Raw genomic sequence first — 19,340 nt, 5'->3', positions numbered from 1 at the left:
AAATAAATAGACTCATCTCCCCATCCTTTCTTGCCCATTGTTGCCTACCTTCTGTAGGTAAGCAATCTCACTAGTTTCTGATTTATTCTTCCTGTGTTTCTTTTTGCTCTAATGGGAATATACATACATATTTTATTTCCCCTTCATTATTATACAAAAAGTAGTGAGCTACAAAAAAAAAGTTTGTCATTATTTTTTCATAGCTACAAAGTAGACAACTGCATTGATGTTCCATAGAGTTTCCTTTTGGAGTCCTATAATGAGATGGTGGGGATGAATGTGCTAAATGCCATTGAATTGTATACCTCAAGCAGTTAAAATTATAAATTTCATGTTATCTATATTATACTACATTAAAAAATCTTAAAGAGAAAGCAAGAAGTCATCTCTACATAAAGCACAGGAAAAACATATATTAATAATAAGTATGGTTAATAAGTTAATAGAGGGGGAAATAGAATAACAAAATATATATTTGTTTTTAATTTTAATTCCAGTATAATCAACATACAGTGTTGTATTAGTTCCAGGTGTACAATATAGTGATTCAACAATTCTATGCATTACTCAGTGCTCATCATGATAAGTGTATTCTTAATCTCTTCACCTATTTCATCCATCCCCCATCCCCCTCCCATCTGGTAGCCATCAATTTGTTCTCTGTAGTTAAGAGTCTGTTTTTTGGTTTTTCTCCTCTTTTCTTTGTTTACAAAATACATATTTAATTAATCAAAAGGGAGAAAGAATAAATACGACACAGATGTCTCAAATAGAAAACATATAGTAATATGAAAAACATAAATCCAAATATATTATAATTAAATATTACTAGATCAAATTCTCCATAAATACAATGATTATGAATCTATATAAAAAAGAAAACAAAACTTCACAGTGTTAACAAGGGACACCTCACAGATATAAGGACATAGAACAGTTTAAAGTTATAGAAAAGAAATACCATGTAAACAGTAACCAAAAGAAATCTGGCACATCTATACTAATATCAGAAGAAGTAGATGAGATATTAAGGCAAGAGCTGCTGCTAGAGATAAAGAGAAATATCTCCTATTTATAAATACAGTCGTATGTTAAATGAATAAAATGGCTCTCTGAGGAGCCTTGTTTTGTAGCATTTGCCAATTTCTACAGTGTAATTATTTCCACTATGGCTGATTTCAGTCTACCAACATGATGTCATTGAATGTGGAGTCGGAAAGAGACATTCACATTTAGCTTGAAGCCAACGCAAGCCAGCCTCAGCACACCACTTTTTAAAAGAGTCAGTACACAGGAGCAGATCATGATGCTAAATCTGCATGTCCTCAATAACATAGTATATAAAATTTACAAGCAATGACTGGGCATGTCTAAAAGGGGAAACAAATTCACAATTATAATTGTGCAACATGTTTTGCATAAGATTTTGTGCACATAAGAGATGATGAACAAGCAGGAAAAAATTAAGGGTAAAGAATACTTAACAATCCAAGTGACAAACTTGACCTAGTTGACAATTGACAACACCTCATACATGACAGAAAAACATATATTCTTTTTAAGTTACACAGAGTTGCCAATCACACAGTAGTTTTAGTCGATGTATCTCACTGTGCATAACTGCAATAAGAGGATTTAATGATTGTCACTTAAAAGTTAGCCCTATTGACAAATATTTGTAGGGCCTGTTTTATATCTTTGTTCCTCAGGCTATAGATAAAGGGGTTCAGCATAGGGGTAATTACTGTGTACATGACTGAAGCAATTATGTCTTTGTCATTAAAGTTCCATGATAAGGAGAAAAAGTAAACACCTGCAAGTGTCCCATAGTATACAGACACCACAAGAAGATGGGAGCCACAGGTAGAAAAGGCTTTAAAGAGTCCTTTAGTGGAGGGGACCCTTAGGACAGTTGTCCCTATATGAATATATGAGCCCAAGATACTACTCAAAGGCAAGATGAAAAGAATTCCTCCTTCAGTAAAGATGATCAGCTCATTGAGAGAAATGTCTGAGCAGCTTATCCTCAGGAGCACAGTGAGGTCACAAAAGAAGTGAGGGATGGTATTATCACAGAAGGACAGTTGGACCAAGAGGAGGGTGTGCAACAGGGCATGAATGTAACAGAAGAACCAAGATCCAGCCACTAATGAGATACATAGCTCCTGCCTCATGACAGTAGAGTAGTGGAGTGGCTTACAGATGGCCACATACCTGTCATATGCCATCACTGCAAGAAGGAAATTGTCAAGACAACCAAAAAATATTAAGAAATACACCTGTGAAATGCACCCCACATAGGGAATGGATTGTTGCTGAGTCTGCATGTTCATGAGCATCTTTGGAACTGTGACAGATGAAAAGGAAACATCAGTGAAGGCCAAGTGGCTAAGGAAGAAATACATAGGCGTGTGGAAGCGAGAGTCCAGCCTGACGAGCAGGATGATGAGCAGGTTCCCCAGCACTGTAGTCAGGTACATGCCCAGGAACAGGGTGAAGAATATGCCCTGCTGCTCTGGCTGGATGGGGAGCCCCAGGAGGAGGAACTCGGACACGCTGCTCTGGTTCTCCCTCCTCATGTTGTTTTTTCTCTGCTGGCAATGGGGAAAAGTGGAGAATGTTCATGAACATGTCATAACATTATAGTGAGGTTCTTTCTATGCAAATTTTTTTAACTACCTTTCTGTTTATTTTTCACAACTCTTGGTACATGAGTGTGCCCCATTCTGGCTCCAATATACATGAGACCCTCACATTAACCAGGTTTATTCCTCTCCAAAAAACAAACAGCACTTATTCTTTATTCAACAAATATTTAGTGAAAAACAGCTTAGTCCCATATTGATAATAGCAGTGAACAAGAAATGGGAAGTCTTTTTTTTATTTTTTTTAATGTTTATTTATTTCTGAGGCAGAGAGAGACAGAGCATGAGTGGGGGAGGGTCAGAGAGAGAGGGAGACATAGAATCAGAAGCAGGCTGCAGGCTCTGAGCTGGCAGCACAGAGCCCGACACGGGGCTCGAACTCACTAGCCGTGAGATCATGACCTGAGCCGAAGTCAGTCGCTCAACTGACTGAGCCACCCAGGCGCCAAGAAATGGGAAGTCTTTATGTTCAAGGAGTTGACATCTTAATGTCAAAGCATGTTCAAATGTGAAATGAGTACCAGAAAAGAAATATCAGTCATTTCCTCTTAAAAAGGGGGTGAATCTCCCTAAGTTGGAACAGAATTACTAAAGCTATGTCACAGGCTTTTGGTGTAATTGTCTGAGTCCTGCTTTAAGTCATATAAAATTCCCTGTTACCAAAAGTGTCCAATCCAGGTTTCCAAACCAAAGTTAAGAATAGCACCAGGCACTATTCCATGTGTTTTACATGTCCTTTCAAATCAGATCCTCATTATAGTCCTAACAAATGGGTATTATTAGAGTCATTTTAACTATGAGACTACAAAGTGCACATTATCTAAATTGCAAAGGTACGCACAATTAAGTGCAACAGATAGAATCACGACATATGTCTGACAAAATTCCTACTCAACTACTTTGCATAGAAATTACAACGTTATTAGAGTGTCCAAAGAAGCTATTTGTCAACTACCTTTGTCCAAAATGTCATTAACTCCCTCTAAGAAAAATTGACCATTCGCATTTATACATCATACAATTTACAAAGGACTTTCACATGCTTTAACTTCTCTGAAAACAATAAGTATATATTTAGGGACTGTTCAGTACACAAGTCAAACTTCATGTCCTCATTTTATAGATGGGAAAATTGAAGCTAAAGTGATAATTGATACCCACCATGACTTGGCTGTTTGATGGTGGATTCCAGATACAGTATGTATTTGGAAGTTAGACTAGAGGTTAGGATAACCACATAGCCCTGAAGAGGGAATCAAGACTGACATTCTCACTCAAGAGTAGGAGCAGGACAGTGAGTTATCCTCAAGTACCACAAGCTTCCTCAGTGGCACTGGTTTTATCTGTTCATGGCTACCAAGGAGGACAGTGCTTGAACCTTATGCAGAGTCCTGGCTGCTCACTGATGTAGGCTGTGTCAGTCCTTACTTAGAAACCAGAAAAAAACACGAGGGCTGGAACAAACCAGGAACTTTGATTCAGGCAGGACCTTGAGAAGGAGACAGTTGGGCCATTAGCTGTGGAAAGGAGGTCAGACTGTGACCTTGGAGTATGAGAGGGAGCCTTAAGATAAGCCTGGCCTCTCAGAATTCTACTTGTCCTGCTCCAGACAATGGTGAAACAGGAACCTCCACGAGGCAAACATTGGATTTGGGGAAAAATAATAAAAATACCTCCTTTTTACTGAGCACCAATTGTGCCAGGCATGGGACTGAACCATTTGTGTGCATTGCTTCATTTAATCCTCAAAATAGCATTTTGAAGTAGGAATAGTTGCCTCTCCTTTGCCAGTGAAGAATCTTAACCTCAGAGAGATGAAGTCACTTCCTAAGATCACAAAATATATGAAGGCCAGACTGAGGATTGGGGCCCAGTCTGCCATACTGCAGACACTGAGTTAGTATATGATACCTGCCCAGGAGTGGAAATGCATAGGAACCTGCCTCCTTAATGCAGTAATATATATATGGCTACTATTGAAAGATTTTTAAGGAAATATTTGAGTTCACAGGAAAGAACCAGAGCCCCTAAAACATGTACATGAAAAACAACAACAACAACACATTCTAACATTTGGAATCATGTATATATATATATATATATATATATATATATATATATATATATATATATATATAACATAAACAAAATGCAATGTCACACATACACACACCATTGAGCTGAGATGTCAAGACTTCTTATGTATTGCTGGTCATGAGTAAATTCAGGAAACTTCTCCCCCAGATTGGTGATCAGCCTCTCTTCAGACTATGCAATCTCATTTAATTTACTATGATGTCTGTACAAAGATGGAAGAAGGAGTTATAGAAAGAGAGTGGGGCAAATACTTGAGTTCAGAGGGACTGATTAGGAGACCCCAGATCACGTACACAAATGCCCTACACTTGTTTAATGAGGCAGCTCTTATTAGACTTCTATGTTCTTGGTCTAAGGGAAAAAATAATACTGAGAGTCAATCACACACACACACACACACACACACACACACACACACAACTCAAGAAGAAAACATGCATATGTCCACATTGTGCAAGCAAGGAAACACCAGACAGACCCACATGGAATACATATGCAGACCTCTAGACACAGAGACGCACCTTGCCTGCCTAGAATTCCTAGCTCACTCTGACTTGTGCCACTCCTTAGCAAGCTGAGGTACCTTCTAATACAATTTCCTGCATCCTCAGCTTCTGTTGAGAACACCAGGAACAAAAAGTAAGAAGAAAGCCTCTGTGAGCCCATGACCTCATGAGCTCTCTGTCTGTCCTTGAGCTCCAGGGAAACAGGCAGGAGATACCATTTTACAAGCCTTGGAGAACACTCATGATAAGTCTCTAAGCTCCTGGTTAAGTAAAGAATCAAAACAGACTAATGGCCTCAACTTCCTAAAAGACCTTGGGGAGGAGCCTGTGCAGGGGCAACAGGGACTGAGCTGCTAGAGCCACCTGAGAGGCTGGCCCATATCTCAAGGATACTCTGGGCTCCTCTTTGCCTGTTCATAGTTCCAGGGGGAAATTAGGAATGGCTTAGTCAGCTTCCATCACCAGTGTTGCCAATGCACTGGGTCAGCCTCTCCTGACACCACATTATGGTCCAGGAAGAGTAAGTCTGGCTTTTGCAAACTCCCACACCATTTGCACTTGCTACCATGAGCACACAAATCTAGCTTTAAGTTCGCATCCTGCAGGTCCCCTCCTCCCTTGGGAGAGACTTCAAGTCATAGAGGTGTGCCTTTTCTAAGAGAGCGTAGAGGGGGAAAATTGAGTCCTTAGGCTCAGTACTCAGAAGAACTGGGTCTGGGCTATGCCACTCATTAAATGTTGGCCCTGAGCACATATAGCATCCCCTCAGCCCTGTTACATCAGCTGTAAAGTGTGGATAAAAATTACATTGTCCTCAGAAGTTATTATTGAAATTAAATGAGATGATTCATGCTAAAGGACATAATAAATGCACAACAGATATCAACTCTTGTTATCTTTATCTTTTTATCTTCCAAAAAAGATAATGATATCTAAAATCACTGACATTGCCATAGGACTGATATTGAATAAATGAGTGAATTAATTGATTATTTCATTCCATCTTATAGTAACAGCATATTCCCACCTTAAGAGATTAAATGAGTTAAAACACAGAATGAACTTAGAACATTGTCTGGCATTTTTTAAATCCTCAATAAACTTTGGTTATCTTATTGTTATAGATTACAGACTCATTGCATTCAGCTGCTCACACATTTGTTTCATTACCATCTTAGTTACTGATAACTCCATGTTGTTCAAACCAAAATATAGGAATCCTTGACTCCAACCTTTCTTTCACAATTCTCAATTTGTCAGCAACTCTTGTTGGTTCCAACTTACAACTAAATACAGTATTCACCAAAATTACACTACTTCGTCTGCTATCGTCCCAGCCTATCATTTCTTAACTGCATTGTTGCAGTAGTTCCTAGGTGGTCCCCTGCTTCCACACATCCCCTTTCTCCTTCAGTTTATTCTCAATACGGCAGCCAGAGTGATGTTTTTTAAATCTGAATCTTGTTACCGTTCTGCTGAAAAGCTTCCAAGGACTACACAAATAATTCATAACAAAAATCAAATCACAATGCCTAAAGGACATAGCCCCTGTTAGCTTTAAAATTATCTCCTCCTGGGGCCCCTGGATGGCTCAGTCAGTGAAGCATCTGATGTTGGCTCAGGTCATGATTTCATAGCTCGTGAGTTGGAGTCCCACATTGGGCTCTGTGCTGATAGCTTGGAGCCTGGAGCCTGCTTCAGATTCTGTGTCTCCCTCTCTCTCTGCCCCTCCCCCACTGTGCTGTGTCTCTCTCAAAAATAAATAAATGTAATAAAAATAAAAGTTTTAGTAATGTTTTTTGTATGAATGAATAAAGTATAATTATATTTTCCCATATAGAATATATACACAGTCCCCATTTTTGAATAAATAAATAAATAAATACACAAACATTAATGAAAATAAATAAAAATAAACAAAAATAAAAATCTTCTGCACAGTGAAGGAAATAATCAACCAAACTAAAAGGCAACCTCAGAATGGGAGAAGCTTTTTTGCAAATGGCATGTCTGATAAAGGGCTAGTATTCAAGATCTATACAGAACTTATCAACCTTAACACCCAGAAAACAAATAATCCAGTTTTTAAAAATGGGCAGAAGACATGAATAGACATTTTTTTTCCAAAGAAGACATCCAGATGACCAATAGACACATGAAAAGAAGCTCAACATCACTCATCATCAGAGAAATACAAATCAAAACTACAATGAGATATCACCAGTCAGACTGGGATACACATCAGTCAGAATGGCTAAAACTAACAACATAGGAAACAAGAGGTGTTGGCAAGTATGCAGAGAAAGGGGAACCCTCTTACATTGTTGGTGAGAATGCAAACTGGTGCAGCACTCTGGAGAACGACATGAAGGCTCCTCAAAAATTTTAAAATAGAACTACCCTATGACCCAGCAATTGCAATATTAGGTATTTACTCGAAGGATACAAAATACAGATTCAAAGGGGTACATGCACCTGATGTTTATAGCAGCATTATCAACAATAGCCAAACTATGGAAAGAGCCCATTAGTCCATTGACTAATGGATGGATAAAGAAGATTTGGTGTATATATACAATGAAATATTAGCCACCAAAAAGAATGAAATCTTGCCATTGCAACTCTAGCTGGAACTAGAGTGTATTAGGCTAAGCGAAATAAGTCAGTCAGAGAAAGACAAATACCATAAGATTTCACTCCTATGTGGAATTTAAGAAAAAAACAGGTGAACTTAGGGGGGAACAAAAGAGAGGCAAACAAGGAAACAGACTCCTAACTGTAAAGAACAAATTGAGGGTTGATAGAGGAGAGTTGGAGGGAGAAATACTTTAAACAGATGATGGGGATTATGGAGTTCACTCGTTGTGATGAGCCCTGGATATTATGTTAAGATGAATCACTAAATTCTATACCTGAAACTAATATTACATTGTACATGAATTAATTGGAATTTAAATTAAAACTTGAAAAAATAAAAATTAATAGTTAAAAAAATTTAAAAACACAATGAGATATCACCTCACAGCTGGTAGAATGGCTATTATCAGAAAGATAAGAGGGTTGCCTGGGTGGCTCAGTCAGTTAAGCGTCCAACTTCGATTCAGGTCATGATCTCACAGTTTGTGGGTTTGAGCCCCACATTGGACTCTGTGCTGACAGCTCAGAGCCTGGAGCCTGCTTCAGACTCCGTGTCTCCCTCTCTTTCTGCCCCTCCCCTGCTTGTGCACTGCCTCTCTCTCAAAAATAAATAAACATTTTTTAAAAAGATAAGAGACAATAAGTGCTGTTGAGGATGTGAACAAAAGTGACCCATGGCACTGTTGGTGGGAAGGTATACTGGTGAAGCCACTATGGAAAACAGTCTGGAAGTTCCTTAAAAAATGAAAAATAGAACAACCATATGATCCGGCAATCCCACATCTGGGTATATATATCCAAAGGAACTGAAATCACTATCTTGAAGAGATATCTGAATGTTTATGTTCACTGCAGCTTTATTTAAATAGTCAAGACATGGAAACAACTTAAATATTTACCAATGGATAATGAATATTGATATATATAATGGAATAATATTCATCCACAAAAAGGAAGGAAATTTTGTCATTTACAATATGGATGAACCTCAAGGACATTATGCTAAGTGAGATAAGTCTGACCACAATAAAAATAAATACTGTGTGGTCTCACTTATATGTGGTATCTAAGAATATAGAACTCTAAAAAACTGAGACTAGATGGTTGGTTGCCATGAGTGAGGGATAGGGGGTGAGAGAAATGGACGAGGACTAAGGGTACAAACTTCCAGCTGTAAGATGAATAAGTTGTGGGGATGTAATTTACAGCATGGTGATGATAGTTAGCAAGACTGTATGAAAATTACTAAGGGAGTGGATTATAAAAGTGCTCACCACACTAAAAATGTTGTAACAATGTGAGGTGATGGATGTGTCAACTAGTATGATTGTGGTAATTTTGTTTATATATATATAAAATTATTGTGTTTTACACTTATTTTTTTAATTTTATTTTTTAAATTTACATCCAAATTAGTTAGCATATAGTGCAACAATGATTTCAGGAGTAGATTCCTTAATGCCCCTTACCCATTTAGCCCATCCCCCCTCCCACAACCCCTCCAGTAACCCTCTGTTTGTTCTCCATATTTAAGAGTCTCTTATGTTTTGTCCCCCTCCCTGTTTTTATATTATTTTTGCTTCCCTTCCCTTGAGTTCATCTGTTCTGTGTCTTAAAGTCCTCATATGAGTGAAGTCATATGATATTTGTCTTTCTCTGGCTGACTAATTTCGCTTAGCATAATACCCTCTAGTTCCATCCACATAATTGAAAAAGACAAGATTTCATTCTTTTTGATTGCCGAGTAATACTGCATTGAATATATATACCACATCATCTTTATCCATTCATCCATGGATGGATATTTGGGCTCTTTCCATACATTGGTTATTGTCGATAGTGCTGCTATAAACATTGGGGTGCATGTATCCCTTCAAAACAGCATACCTGTATCTCTTGGATAAATACCTAGTAGTGCAATTTCCAGGTCATAGGGTAGCTCTATTTTTAATTTTTTGAGGAACCTCGATACTGTTTTCCAGAGTGGCTGCACCAGCTTGCATTCCCACCAACATGCAAAAGAGATCCTTTTCTCCGCATCCTCGCCAATATCTGTTGTTGCCTGAGTTGTTCATGTTAGCCATTCTGATAGGTGTGAGGTGGTATCTCAGTGTGGTTTTGATTTGTATTTTCTTGATGATGAGTGATGTTGAACATTTTTTCATGCGTCGGTTGGCCATCTGGGTGTCTTCCTTGGAGAAGTGTCTATTCATGTCTTTTGCCCATTTCTTCACTGGATTATTAGTTTTTTGGGTGTTGAGTTTGATAAGTTCTTTATAGATTTTGGATACTAGCCCTTTATCTGATATGTCATTTGCAAATATCTTCTCCCATTCTGTCAGTTGCCTTTCAGTTTTGCTGGTTGTTTCCTTCGCTGTGCAGAAGCTTTTTATTTTGATGAGGTCCCAATAGTTCATTTTTGCTTTTGTTTCCCTTGCCTCCAAAACGTGTTGAGTAAGAAGTTGCTGTGGGCAATATCAAAGAGGTTTTTGCCTGCTTTCTCCTTGAGGATTTTGATGGCTTCCTGTCTTACATTAAGGTCTTTCATCCATTTTGAGTTTATTTTTGTGTATGGTGTAAGAAAGTAGTCCAGGTTCATTTTTCTGCATGTTGTTGTCCAGTTTTCCCAGCACCACTTGCTGAAGAGACTGTCTTTATTGCATTGGATATTCTTTCCTGCTTTATCAAAGATTAGTTGGCCATACGTTTTTGGGTCCATTTCTGGGTTCTCTATTCTGTTCCATTGATCTGAGTGTCTGTTCTTGTGCCAGTACCATACTGTCTTGATGATTACAGCCTTCTAGTATAGCTTGAACTGTGGGATTGTGATACCTCCAGCTTTGGTTTTCTTTTTCAAGATCGCTTTGGCTATTCGGGGTCTGTTCTGGTTCCATACAGATTTTAGGATTATTTGTTCTATCTCTGTGAAGAATGCTGGTGTTACTTTGATAGGGATTGCATTGAATATGTAGATTGCTTTGGGTAGTATCGACATTTTAACAATATTTGTTCTTCCTATCCAGGAGCATGGAATCTTTTTCCATTTTTTTGTGTTTTCTTCAATTTCTTTCATAAGATTTCTGTAGTTTTCAGTGTATAGATTTTTTCACCTCTGTGATTAGATTTATTCCTAGGTATTTTATGGTTTTTTGTGCAACTGCAAATGGGATCGATTCCTTGATTTCTCTTTCTGTCACTTCATTGTTGGTGTGTAGGTGTGCAACTGATTTCTGTGCATTGATTTTACATCCTGCAGCTTTGCTGAATTTATAAATCAGTTCTAGCAGTTTTCTGGTGGAATCTTTTGGGCTTTCCATATAGAGTATCTTGTCATCTGCGAAGAGTGAAAGTTTGACCTCTTCCTGGATGATTTGGATGCCTTTTATTTCTTTGTGTTGTCTGATTGCAGAGGCTAAGACTTCCAATACTATGTTGAATAACAGTGGTGAGAGTGGACATCCCTGTCTTGTTCCTGGCCCTAGGGGGAAAGCTCTCAGTTTATCCTGTGTTTTACACTTTAAAGTTATGTTCTGTGTCAATTATATCTCAATAAAGCTAGAAAAAAGGAAGGAAGGAAGGAAAGAAGGAAGGAAGTGAAGGAGGAAAGAAGGAAAGAAAGAATTAAGTGAATGAATAGAAAGAAAGCCACATGAATAGGCAGGACTCTAACCCAAGGCTTTTTGTCTATGTATTATTTACTCTTAATATGTCGATTAAAATTTAAATATTAAACTAAAGGCTAAAGAAAAAGACACACATATATTGTATGAGACAGTAGTTTATGCTGAAGGCTGCAGCAGAATGTGTTTCATTCCTTACACTTTGTTATGGATTATGTTCACCATGATACACAATATTCTCTATATAAAACCCACGAGGAAATTTTCTCTCTGATTTCAGTGCCAATAATAGTTGTTATCCTCACTTTTCAGATGAAGAAACTCAGGCTTACAAGCAACTAGCTTAGTGGCAAGGCCAACATTCTATTAGATATCTTCTTTCCTCAACACTAATCCTCAAAAACTTCCCTGAGTCTAAACTCTAAAAACACACTATTTTCCCAAAGTCCCTTTGCTAAATATGACAACAACCATTGCATACCCTGTGCTTTAAACACACATAAACCAACATCAACCTAATCCCACACAGGAAAAAGAAACCAGATCCACATGCCTGCCAAGATACTGGAACACACATACACACCACTGATCTACCCCCACTGAATCCCCTAGAAACTCCCACCTCCCTGCTCTAGAATATACCGCGGCCCACACCTGCATCCCCAAACATAAAAATATTCACCCACATAAATATTTGTCCATTTCTGATAACCCAGAGTTGGGGAAACTAAGGCACACCCTTGAGATGTTGCAGTGAGATTAAGTGGCTCTGGGATGAGCCCCACATCAAAACAGAAAGCCTCCGGGCTCCCCTATCCCCTCAAGTCAGCAATGCTGGGTGTTATTTCCAGTCTGCTTCCTCTGCTTACAGCAAGCACAGGATCAGCTCCCTTGAGAGGTCATCACACCACAACTCCTTCAGCCTAACAAGGGCCCCCGAGGCCAGCAGAGCAGAGCTCAGACTCAGGAGATAGTCTGGCTTCCACCATCAAGACAGTCCTTGCCCCTCGAGTCAAGACGTCTCTGCCTTCTGAAATGGGGAGCTAGGAGAGCAGCAGCATTCTGGGGGCCAGACTTGAGGGATTGGAGGCCAGTGAGGGGAAATGTGCTATCCCTTCCAAGTAGCACATCAGCTCCCCCGCCTTTCCTGTTCCTCTCCTTGTTAATCAGCCCAGAGTGTCATGGGAGAAACATGAGGGGGCTGTGCTTGGCTGAGAAGCAGACTTGCAGCTGAGTAGCAGATGTGGTGCAGACCAGCTTCTGGAGAAAGTGGAAGGCAAGAGCAGCATCTGGATCTGGAGGTGAGCTTCGGTAAGCTGGCCACCCTCTTGGCTCCTCCAACCTCTGGCACTTACTCTTTCCTCCCTGAATTTTCAAATATTGTGTGGATTAAGCAGTCATAGGGTCCAACTAAAACCTCCACCCAGCTTTTGGTTTTCAGTCTGTCCAGTTTGACCTCAAGACCATCTACCCTATGTGCTTTGCTAGAAGCAAAACACAGGAAGGAAGGAAGGAAGGAAGGAAGGAAGGAAGGAAGGAAGGAAGGAAGGAAGGAAGGAAGGAAGGAAGGAAGGAAGGGTGAGGGAAGGAAGGAAGGAAGGAAGGAAGGAAGGAAGGAAGGAAGGAAGGGGGAGGAGGGAAGGAAGAAGAAGGGAGGAAGGAGGGATGGAGGGAGGCAGGGAGGGAAAAGTGAAGAAGAAAACAAAACAAAACAAAACTATTATATTCCCAGCCTCAGCAATTCATCTTGTGTTTTGAGAACTGTTCTTCTTGATTCTCAGGTTCAAAACCTTTCTTCTTTCTAGTTATCATAGTAGGTGATCCTCACATCTATGACCTGGATCACCCAACATCATTAATTAAACCAAATCTCCACTAATTTCTTATTTCCACAAGCAGCCTTTTCACAAATGGCTCATTTTTTAATATTGGCCTATGTTTGACAAACTGTCTTGCAGACATGGTGTCTCATTTGCTATTCATAAAACATCCGAAATCAGCTTCTGAGCAGGTGACCAAGGACAAATCAAGCCCCCATCTTTTGTCTTAACTCGAGGACACTGTCCAGCACCAACCACAACTCTCCATGCCAGACATGCCCCAGACATGCATGGCCAATTTTTTCCACCTGATTTTGGCCAATTAATCATAGATGTTCAAAATTTCAAATCCACAATCTGTGTAACACAGCAAGATTGGTCACCTCTTCAGCCACTACAAGGATAGATTCTGAACATGGGAAAAGAAAGATTGTTAGTTAAGAGGGAAAGAAAGGGAGGTCATTTAGGAAATGACACAGTGAGGAAAACAGTGCCTGTGCGTGATTGTGACAGACAGTATATACACCAAAACACGAGGAGGTGTAGCCTGAGGGTTAAGAGGATGAGCTTCAGAGTGATTCCTCTTGGAGTTCAAATCCTGATTGCTACTCACCTACTTAGTGACCTTGAGCAAACCACTTCACTCTAAGCCTCAGGCTTCTGATAACAACATATACGTTGTGATCCCTCATCGTGGGAATTTGTGAGGTGCTTAGCACAAGCTTGACATGTAGTACATTTTCAATAATATTGGTTATTGTTTTTAACTTTAACTACTGGTTCACTCAGATCATTCAATGCCTAAACAAATCATCCTTCCATAAGATCTTACAAAATCATGAGGTTAGTCTGACAACTTGGCAGTGAGGGATATGATACTTCAAGCATGTGAGTTAATTGATTTTGAGGACAACCAGTCATAGCAGATAAGGGAAAGCAACAATGGGATTGATGATGATCAAGAGTTTCTGCTGAGTATTCACAATATGCTTGTCTCTCTCCTGAGTGTAGATGCATTTCTCACTAAATCCTCATGAGCATGCATGTATTTGTGTCCAATATCATACATGGTGAATCTGAGGTGTAAAGGTGTTTAGTTATTTATGATAAAGTTGTAAGCACATTTAAGACTTACTGTCTTAGCGAGTTTTGAATATGCAGTGCAGTGCTATTACCTATAATTACCCTGATGTACAGGATATCATTTAGTTGTTATTGTAAATACAACATTTAATTGTTAAATGAATTCATATATTAATATATAATAAAAGTTTTAATGCACGAAAATTCCAATGCATGGGATTATTCAAAAAGTATGAAAGAATATACTGTTTCCAAGGAAATTATTTTAGGGGTGCCTGGATAGCTCGGTTGGAAGAGCATGTGACTCTTGATCTCAGGGTTATGAGTTTGAGGCCCACGTGAGGTGTAGAGATTACTTAAATAAAACTTAAGAAAAAGAAATTATTTTAAAAATTTTGGTGATATATAAGTATGGTGACTTTAGAGATTTTTATGGTAGCAAGAAATATATAAGTAACCAATATCTCAAAATTTTTAAAAATCCCTATGTGATATGTCCATTAAGAAGGTATGGGTAAATATAAGACTCTAAAAAATTGTTTGAAAACACTTTATTTATACAAGATCTCCCATTGCAGAGATGTTTGTAGTAGCAATAAGTGGAGACCACTTTTTTGTCCATCACCAAAGTGATATTGTCCATAACTCGATATGACTGGAGAAAAAGCATAGATAGATCGATCGATCGATCGATCGATAGATAGATGTCTCAACAGTTAATATATGAAAATTAACATATTTCTCATAGATAGTTTTGCATACACATAGGAAAGGTGAATTATAAAGATTCAACAAAAAATTGTTGACTACCCAACGATTCAATAATCCTGTACAAATGGATTCTCATCCTGTACAAATATGATTCAGAACATAGAGTTAAAGAAAGGAAAAACAATTTACAAAAAAAGGGGAGACTTACACTGGTGATGATAGCATACCATGAACTAAGGAGGATGAACTCTTCATCCTATGTCCAGAGGAGGAAAAGCCCACTTTGTTGAAACAGGTTCAACATTCCCATTAGATTTTCCCTGTTTGTTATTTTGGCAAACCCTTATTTTTTTCCAAATCAATGCAAATATGAACTTTACAATGCCACCACTGGGTTTCCTTTGATAGGAAATGAGTGTCCTGTGACCTCCTGTGCCAAAAATACCTCCACTCCATTCCCCATTCATCTTCATCCCTTATATACTGCTTTATGTTGTTTGTTGATGATCTGTCTCCCCAACTAAACACGAGATACACAATGGCAAGAATTTGCCTGTTTTTATCACTACATCCCCAACAAGAGAACAGGCTTTGCACAGAATAAGAACTAATGAACTGGAATCAACAAGGTCCATCTCTGATGGTTTCTAACGGTAAATTCTTCTTCTGTCTCTCCAGCCTTCAGTATAAGGCCCTTGTGATGCCCATGGATTTGGGAAGGGAGAAATACATCAAGGACCATGACACTTACAAGCTGTCTCTACAGAACAACTAATTGCAACAAAACAGAAAAAACAAGACCTGCTGTGTTCTGAGGATTTGGGTTCTGGACTTGCAGTATGGTAAATAATAAGCCATCTTGTATATAAGTAGACCCAAATCAATGGAAAGAGTCAACCAAACCAGCAGTGTTTCTGAGTTCATCCTCCTGGGACTCTCCTCCCGGCCTGGGGACCAGAAACCACTCTTTATCCTCTTCCTCACCATGTACCTGGTCACCATAACAGGGAACCTGCTCATCATCCTTGCCATCCACTCTGACCCCCAGCTCCAGACCCCCATGTATTTCTTCCTGAGTTTCCTGTCCTTCACTGACATTTGCTTTACAACAACCATTGTCCCCAGGATGCTACTGAGCTTTCTGTCAGAGAAGACCATCTCCTATGCTGGGTGTCTGACACAGATGTATTTTATTTATGCTCTGGGCAACACTGACAGCTGCCTCCTGGCGGTCATGGCCCTTGACCGCTATGTGGCCATCTGTGACCCCTTCCACTATGTCACCACCATGAGCCACCACCGCTGTGTCCTGCTGGTGGCCTTTTCCTGCTCACTTCCTCACCTCCACTCACTCCTACACACACTGCTACTGAATCGTCTCACCTTCTGTGACAACAATGTTATCCATCACTTCCTCTGTGACCTCAGTCCCCTGATGAAATTGTCCTGCTCCTCCACATTTCTCAATGAAATTGTGATAATGTCAGAATGTTCAGTTGTTTTGGTGACCCCCTTTCTGTGCATCACTTTCTCTTATATACGAATCCTCATCACAGTTCTCAAGATCCCCTCAGCTGCTGGGAAACGCAAAGCCTTCTCCACCTGTGGTTCTCACCTCACTGTGGTAACCCTCTTTTATGGAAGCATCTTCTACGTCTATTTACAGCCCCTATCCACCTACACTGCCAGGGACCACATAGCAACACTTGTCTACACAGTTCTTACCTCCATGCTGAACCCTTTTATCTATAGCCTGAGAAACAAAGACCTGAAACAGGGCCTGAGGAAGCTGATGGGCAGGAGGAAATCCCAGGCAGCACCCTCTTGACAAACCCACAAGTGGAATCTGCTTCACTTGAATCTAATATCTGTTTGATCTTGGTGAACAACTGAACTGTTGGAGATGAGCTTTTTTAACCCATGTGAGACAAGGCTGTTGTGGATGCTCACATGCATTGATGACAGCCCACCAATTGTCCCCTTCTCTGCTAAAATCATGATACTCTTCCTCACCATTCCTCCATTTCCCCATGAAGACTCGTCACCTCATCCTCCAAATACTGCTTGAAGAAACTAATTCTCTTCCCACAAATATTTCCTGAACAAATTGCTCTCCTTTTTTTGAGACTTACCCTCCAAAACCCTTCACATGGCAGCCTATTGCTGGAAATGATTACTGAATTTGTAGCTTTTGAATGTCTTTGCAGACATTTCATGTGGAAAAGAATGGAGGCAGAGAAGGAAGGGAAGGAGGAGAATTACATTTTAGCAACTTTTCTCATTGTGAGGATTTTTATAATTCCCCATTTTTCTCGGTCAAAAAACGTTTTCTTCCTTAAAAATTTTTATCCTTACTCCTCTCTTAAATTTTTTTTAATCTTTATTTATTTTCAAGAGAGAGACAGAGTGTGAGTGGGGGAGGAGTGGAGAGAGAGGGAGACACAGAATCTGAAGCAGCCTCCAGGCCCTGAGCTGTCAGCACAGAGCCTGAAGTGGGGCTTGAACTCATGAACCACGAGATCATGACGTGAGCCGAAGTCGGACACTCAACCGACTGAACACCCAGGTGCCCCACTTTTACTCCTCTCTTAAATTTATATCCTTATTAAATTGTTGTGCTTTTGTTCTGTTTAGTTTCCTGGGTTTTTTTTTTTTTTTTTTACCATACAATTTAAAAAATGGGAATGGCCAGAAAGAACAAGAACCAAGAGCAATTACTTGAAAGTTATCCATTCCACAGCGGGGAGATTGGGACATTTCTTATTCCCATTTATCTTCAAAGGTATATGTTTAAAAATATGTGATTGAATGCTTCGTTCTAGAAATTCCCACTCTGAGGAGTCTAATCTATGGAAATATTGTCATAAATATATATTGGATATTGAGATTTTTTCAGTCATTCCCAGATTATAACAGATAAAAATTCAGAACAACCTAAAATCGTACCAATAAAGAATAGAGAAATTAATTATGGTTAATCACATAGAATGTAAGAATATGCAGCAGGTTGAAAGAATAAAATGGATGTCTATTACTTCTTTGAAAAGCCATTAGGTAGGAAAATCAAGATGTTGCACAAGTAAAAAAGTATGAATTCATTTTTTTTAATTGTACAAATCTGTGTATGTGTGTAGTCACTAGAGTAAGAATGAAAGGTCAGTGGGGAAGAGAGAGGGAGAGAATTTCCAATTAATACATGGTTGTAACATCTGAATTTCTTTAAATTAATATATATAGCTCATATAAATCTATTAATATATTAGATTACCAAATAAATAAATAATAAAACACTCTAACAAATAGAGAACCCAAAATAAATCCTTATTTATATAATCAATTGATTTTTGCCCAAGTGCAAATGCAATTTAATGGAGAAAGAAGCAGCCATTTGATAAATTATGCAGGAACAACTAGATATGCCATAGGAAATAATTAGTCTTGACCCCTTACTCACACCATACACAATAGGCTCATAGACCAATAGGCTCATAGACCTAAATGAGAGGGATAAAACTAAAATTTACCAAAGAAAACAGAATATAAACACTCACACACACACACACACACACACACACACACACACATATATGTACATATATATAAATGTATGTATGTATTTGTGACCTTCAGATGAGTGAATATTTCTTTTTTTTCTTTTTTTCTTTTATTCAAATCCAAGTTAGTTAACATACAGTGTAATAGATTTCAGGAGTAGAATTTAGTGATTCATCACATATATAACACCCAGTGCTCATCCCAGCAAGTGCCCCCTTTAATGCCCATCCACCATTTAGCCCATCAACCCCACCCAACACCCTCCCAGCAACTCTCAGTGTGTTCTCTGTATTTAAGAGTTTCTTATGTTTTACCTCCCCCTCTATTTTCATCTTATTTTTCCCTCCCTTTCCCTATGTTCATTTGTTTTATTTCTTAAATTCCACATGAGTGAAATCATATATTTATTGTTCTTTGACTGACTTATTTCATTTAGCATAATGTATTCTAGTTCCATCCACATTGTTGCAAATGACAAGATTTCATTCTTTTTCGTTGCTGAATAATATTCCATTATATATAGTATATATATACATATATAATATAATATATATATATATAATATTCAATTATACACACACACACACACACACACATATACACACACACACCACATCTTCTTTATCCATTTATCAGGCAATGGACATTTGGGCTCTTTCCATACTT

At 38.8% G+C, this 19,340-nt stretch overlaps 2 protein-coding genes across 4 annotated transcripts in view; one reads left to right on the top strand and one right to left on the bottom strand.

The window, feature by feature from the left end:
- The window catches only part of LOC102965555 (olfactory receptor 1L8-like), a 56,944-nt gene extending 39,997 nt beyond the window's left edge, over nucleotides 1-16,947 (top strand). Inside the window, exons 1-3 of one of the 3 annotated variants that reach the window (XM_007094513.2) lie at nucleotides 2,149-2,474; nucleotides 12,676-12,806; nucleotides 15,798-16,947. In XM_007094513.2, coding sequence (XP_007094575.2) covers nucleotides 16,003-16,947 — 945 coding nt within the window. In that variant the 5' untranslated portion in view covers nucleotides 2,149-2,474; nucleotides 12,676-12,806; nucleotides 15,798-16,002. Of the gene's footprint in view, nucleotides 1-2,148; nucleotides 2,475-12,675; nucleotides 12,817-15,797 lie in introns of those variants that run through there. The other 2 variants (XM_042964574.1, XM_042964575.1) reach the window with 2 other exon arrangements.
- Nucleotides 1,650-2,618, bottom strand: LOC107178960 (olfactory receptor 1J4-like). Its single transcript, XM_015543014.2, has one exon. It carries the CDS (start codon nucleotides 2,577-2,579, stop codon nucleotides 1,650-1,652), a length of 930 nt encoding a protein of 309 aa, XP_015398500.1. The 5' UTR covers nucleotides 2,580-2,618.
- Nucleotides 16,948-19,340: the final 2,393 nt, after the last annotated feature.

Source organism: Panthera tigris, chromosome D4 (genome assembly GCF_018350195.1).
Source record: "Panthera tigris isolate Pti1 chromosome D4, P.tigris_Pti1_mat1.1, whole genome shotgun sequence".
Taxonomy (NCBI): domain Eukaryota; kingdom Metazoa; phylum Chordata; class Mammalia; order Carnivora; family Felidae; genus Panthera; species Panthera tigris.
This window is presented reverse-complemented; position numbering and strand designations above follow the sequence as displayed.

Excerpts from the sequence above, each read along its gene's own strand:
- LOC107178960 (XM_015543014.2), bottom strand. The coding sequence starts at position 2,579 with ATGAGGAGGGAGAACCAGAGCAGCGTGTCCGAGTTCCTCCTCCTGGGG.